Source organism: Poecilia reticulata, unplaced genomic scaffold (genome assembly GCF_000633615.1).
Source record: "Poecilia reticulata strain Guanapo unplaced genomic scaffold, Guppy_female_1.0+MT scaffold_212, whole genome shotgun sequence".
NCBI lineage: Eukaryota > Metazoa > Chordata > Actinopteri > Cyprinodontiformes > Poeciliidae > Poecilia > Poecilia reticulata.
Genome location: NW_007615022.1, coordinates 61,283 through 66,341, shown reverse-complemented (window position 1 = coordinate 66,341; position 5,059 = coordinate 61,283). Strand labels below are relative to the sequence as shown.

Below are 5,059 nucleotides of genomic sequence, written 5' to 3'. Positions count from 1 at the left end.
CGTCATTTTTTTAGCTTATTTTTCAAAAAGTTGATTTTTCTCCATGCAGATTCAGAGAAAAACCTCAATAGATTAATTCCAACAAATGCAACACAAATGTTTGTAAAGTTTTTAGACGTGTGGCAGAAATTCATATATTTATTACCCTGTAATAAATATTCCATTTTTTTCCTCTTCATTTCTGTGTGATATTTGATTTATTTCTGAATTTTGTATTATTTTTCTGTAGATGCCTTCAGTCAGCCATGTTTCTTTATTCCATATGTCATACCAGGTGCCTCAGAGGTCAGAGGTCAGAGGTCGGCCTGACCGTCGTGTTTCTGGTCTGTGGGAGGAGAACAAGTGACCTGCAGGCCGGGAATCGAACCCAAAACCTTCCAGCTGCTGCAGCAACAATAATACAAATTATAATAAGAACTTTCATCTGGGACAAGAAGGGAAATCATTTATCCTCAGAACTGAACTGCAGTTTGTTGCTTTAGTTGCTTTAGTTGCTTTAGTTGCTTTAGTTGCTCTAGTTGTCCGTTGACCGTTTGATGCGTCATTTCGTCTGGAAGCTGCAGAAGAAGAAAAACCTTCTGGAGCGTTTCCTGTCTGTCGGAGGAGAAAACAGCTAAAATACCTACAACGGTATCCATGCATAGTAGTGACTGCTCAACACACACACACACACACACACACACACACACACACACACACACTGGAGGAGCATGCCTGAATAAATCTGAAATCAGGAACTCTGATATAATCTTGATCCGCTGGATCGACTCCTCAGTGGAGAAAAATCCACAGGAAGGAAGGAAGGAAGGAAGGAAGGAAGGAAGGAAGGAAGGAAGGAAGGAAGGAAGGAAGGAAGGAAGGAAGGAAGGAAGGAAGGAAGTCAACAGAACCAACATCATCATGCAAAAGGACAAAAGAAGAGCTCTTCCTCTTCCTCTTCCTCTGTTTGTGGGCGGAGCTACGTCTACGAGGCTCATGCAGGAGGACCAGCGGCTCCCTGACTCCTCCGTCTAACTGTCTCTGTTTTGGTTGGAGCATTTATGATACAAAATGTTACAGCTTTCAGTCTCTGCTGGAGAAGCTGCGCATTCCGGTTCTCCCMGCCGGGTCAACATGCTACTTCCTGTTTCCTGTCCTGCTTCCCGCTCCGTACGGCGGAGCAGGAAGCATCTTTTCCTSCAAACAGCAGACATTTTATCATGTTTGTTTGTCTTTATGTCGTTACATTTATGTAAGATTGTTAGAAACGTTCGGTGTTGGACTTCAGAACCGGGCCGACCAGGACAAACAGCAGTTCAACTGCAGCAGCTAAAGATCCCATGTTGTTCAATTCTGACCCCTGGTGGCCAGTTTGGAGACAGCAGCAGGAGAACAAGCAGCGCTCCGACCCGGGACTCCGACCCGGAACTCTGACCCGGAACTCCGACCCGGGACTCCGACCCGGAACTCCGACCCGCTGCCTCCGGACCACCAGAGTCTCAAGATGAACCAGAACCATGATACCAGTTGGACCCGAACCATAAAGTCACGGATCCAGAACAAACTGAAGGTACTGAAACAGAACCATCTGGACCAGGACGCCTTCCAACAGCTGAGCTAACGGTGAGCGCCTGTCATCAAGCTGGGAAGGTCAAAGGTCACGTCCAGTTGGACATGTTAGACCAGAACCTCCAGCAGCTGAGCGGTTCCACTGGATCATCAGTTGGACCCGGTCCTCGGTTCTGTCCAGAACTCTTCAGCTGGAGCCTCTGACTGCTTCATTTGGACCAGAAACCAAACAGAACCAGAACCTACCAAAGGACTAGAACTGATCAGAAGCAGCTGCTTGGTCATGTGACTCTGGTGGCATCAGCTGGTTCTGATTCTGGTTCTGTCTGGACCGTCTGGCAGGTARACGCAGGTCAACCGGATCATCAGAACCTCCGTCTGGGGAATCTTCAGGCACTTCCTCCTAAAATCTTCTGTCACATGACAAATGAAACCCGTCCGCTTTGCGGTTCTGCTGGAGTTCTGTTCAGCTCCTGGTTCTGGTTTCCTCATCAGAGAGACGTTGCATATTTTAAAGAGTAAAAGGTTCTTGGTCCGCATTGAACAAGCAGAACCAGAGCAGTTTGGATCAGAACCTGCATGCAGCAGTCCAAAGGTTCAGTTGCAGGAGGAGARAATCGGTCGGGTCCGGTTTGGGCCGCTGGTTCCATCACTAGTGCTTCCGTTCTTCAGAACCAAGCGATCCAAACCTGCATCGTTAATCCTGAAGATTCCGTCTCTGGATCCTGGACTCAATCCCACAACGAACCCGGTTCTCAGCTTACAGCTCGACCCAAAACCTGAGTTCAGTCACTCCAACAAGATTCATTTCCATCCGACCCATTTAAACAGAACCAAACCCAAAGAAAGAAACAGCTGGACCAGGACGACCCGGCCCAGGAGGGCTGGACGGAGTCGGACCGGCTCAATGTTCTGATTCCTGAACGTTCCCAGGAGAATAAAATCTAAAGGTTCTGCAGCTTCAGCCTCATGCTGGTCTGATCTTCCTGCAGCTCCAAAGATCCGGCTGATCCCGGACCATGGATCAGAACCAGAGGTTCAGAGTGGGAGGGTGGGAGTCTGGGGGAGCAGGGGTCAGAGGTTATAAGGAGGAGATCTTGACGGTTTCGTGGGTGTAGGCGGTGGCCCGGGTGTTCCGCAGGATGCCGGGGACGGGCGACGGAGGCAGACTCTCGTCCGGCGTGTTGGCAGGTGGAGTGGGAATGCTGATGATGGCGGCGGTGAAGTCCTGATCGCCACAGTTCAGCTTGAGGTCGTCCGGTTGGGCGTTGAGGCTGGACCGACTGGGGAGAGACACGGAGATCAGCGTCAGGACCTGTCTGGTTCTGGTCCAGGTGCTACCCTGATAGCTAACTGCTAGCTCTGCCGGGGGAGAAGACGACCGCCATGTTCCAAAAGCCATGATGTGGGACCAACCTTCCCATTGAGCTGGTTGGTTTCCCGCCACAGACTTCAGTCCATCACCAGATCAGAGTTCAAACTGGTTTTACTGGATGAAACTTAACGTTCCAGCCTCCATCCTGTGGAAATGTGTGGACTGTGGGTAAAACCCAGGTCAGTGGGAGAAACCAAGCAGTGGACATGGAGGCCAGACATCCAGCCTGAATGCCAGAGGCTTGTTGATGTCTGCCAGGTRTAGATGGATGTATCTGAGCCTGTTTCAGAGAGATTCCCCTTTAAATGCAACAATACGCTCTAGACTGTTGCAGTGGATCAGAGACTGGAGGCCAACCAGTCTGCAGAAAGCACGACACACTGACACTCATCCCTGAACCTCTGGTCTGATCAGACCCGCAGCCTCTCCAGCCAAACCCGGGGAACCTCAGGGCTCTGCTCCAGGACCTTTACATTCTCTCTAAGAGACCTTGATTTGGCTCATTTCTGCGTCGGTTGTGTGTTTACTTACGTTTGTGGTGGTATGGAGGTGGTCTTAAACTGCAGGGTGTCCAGCTCCTGGACGCTGCCCCGGCTCACAGACACCGTGGAGTTGGCCAGTCGCATGGCGGCTCTCCTCCGGGCCCGGCGGGGGCAGCAGCCTGTGGAGTTGTTCTGCGCCCCCTGCTGGCTGGATAGAGAGGTGCTACGGCTGGTCCGGAAGCCCACCGACTCGGTCATGCAGAGCTCGCTGTAGGTCATCTCATCAGTGAACTCGTGGTTCTGTGAGGTCAAGGTGGAAGATGTCAATCAACCTTCTGACCACCAAACAAACCAATAGTTTTGCTTCATCTGTCAGCTGCTTAGCTTTATTACAGGGGTGTCAAACTCCAGTCCTCAAGGTCCTGCAGTGTTTAGATGTGCCACAGCTACAAAACACTGGAATGAAATGACTTAATTACATCCTCTTTGTGTAGATCAGGTCTCCAGAGCCTTGCTAATGACCTAATTATTCTATTCAGGTGGTGCAGCAGAGACACATCTAAAAGTTGGAGGACACCGGCCCTGGAGGACTGGAGTTTGACACCCCTGCTTTATTAGCTCCATTAGCATTATTACCTCTATTAGCTCCCTTAGCTTCTTTAGCTTCTTTAGCTTCATTAGCTTCATTAGTTCCATTANGAGTTCTGGTTCTGGGAGGAACCGCGGTGCTGCTCGGATCAGAACCGGCTGAGGTTCAAATAGCTCAGGAAGTTCTAACAGAACCTGAGGGGTTGGACTTTCTGCTTCTCATCAGAACCAGCAGAGCAGACATGAACATCTGATCAGAACCAGAGAGAAACTGACCCGGTTCGGACGCGACAGGAAGCAGCAGCTTCCATCTCRGATGAAGCTGTGACGTCATGAAAGGTAACAGGTGTCGGACTCACCTGAGTCGGATTGAACTTCTGTCCAGAATACAGCGGGTCCATCACCCCTCGGTTCCGGTTCTGACGGCCCGGTTCTTTCGTCAAACTTTGCGGAGGTTCGTCAGTTCTGCCGGTCAAACGGTTCCGCTCACATAGCGGCGGCGGCGGCGGCGGAGCTGAAAGGGGGGAGACCCTTTGAACCGCCAGAACTTCAGAGTTCTGACCCMGAGAGTCGGTTCTGATCGATTGGGTTCAGGAGCTGGGTTCGGAACCTGTAACTGAGCGCAGAGAGCAGCAGGGGGCGGAGCCTGCTGGACACACCTGAGCTCCCAGCAGCCTTTGCGGGACACCCGCTTGCTGTTGTTCCTCACCTGTTCCGGTCCAGCGGTTCCGTTCAGAGACACGGAGCAGGTTCGGACTCAGAACGACCGGAACCGCTGCTGCGGATCCAGAAAAAKAGCTCAAATAGGAGTACCGGAATCGGTACCGGTCCAGATTTCACCTGGAAAACATGTGAGCTGCATCATCATCATCATCATCATCATCATCATCATCATCATCATCATCATCATCATCATCATCATCATCATCATCATCATCACGGTTCAGCTGCTGATCCTCCTGACCCGGTTCTGATTCTAGTGGAATTTCTCCTGGCACCAGAACCGCCGGAGGACAAGAACCATCAGACCCAGCTGGTTCCGGTTCTGATGGTCCCGGTTCTGATG

The 5,059-nt window shown here is 51.0% G+C and overlaps 2 protein-coding genes across 2 annotated transcripts in view; both read right to left on the bottom strand.

Moving 5' to 3' along the window:
* LOC103460211 (potassium voltage-gated channel subfamily D member 1-like) lies at positions 1 to 4,097 on the bottom strand. Its single transcript, XM_008402292.2, has 2 exons — positions 3,455 to 4,097; positions 1 to 2,831 (listed from the first exon to the last, which is right to left on the bottom strand). The coding sequence occupies exons 1-2, from the start codon at positions 3,682 to 3,684 to the stop codon at positions 2,630 to 2,632; spliced, it is 432 nt and encodes a 143-aa protein (XP_008400514.1). The 5' UTR covers positions 3,685 to 4,097; the 3' UTR covers positions 1 to 2,629.
* LOC103460238 (suppressor of tumorigenicity 14 protein-like) overlaps positions 1 to 4,887 on the bottom strand; it is a 26,672-nt gene extending 21,785 nt beyond the window's left edge. The window contains exon 1 of the mRNA XM_017303217.1: positions 4,353 to 4,887. The gene's annotated coding sequence lies outside the window, so the exon portion shown is untranslated. The remainder of the gene's footprint in view (positions 1 to 4,352) is intronic.
* Positions 4,888 to 5,059: the final 172 nt, after the last annotated feature.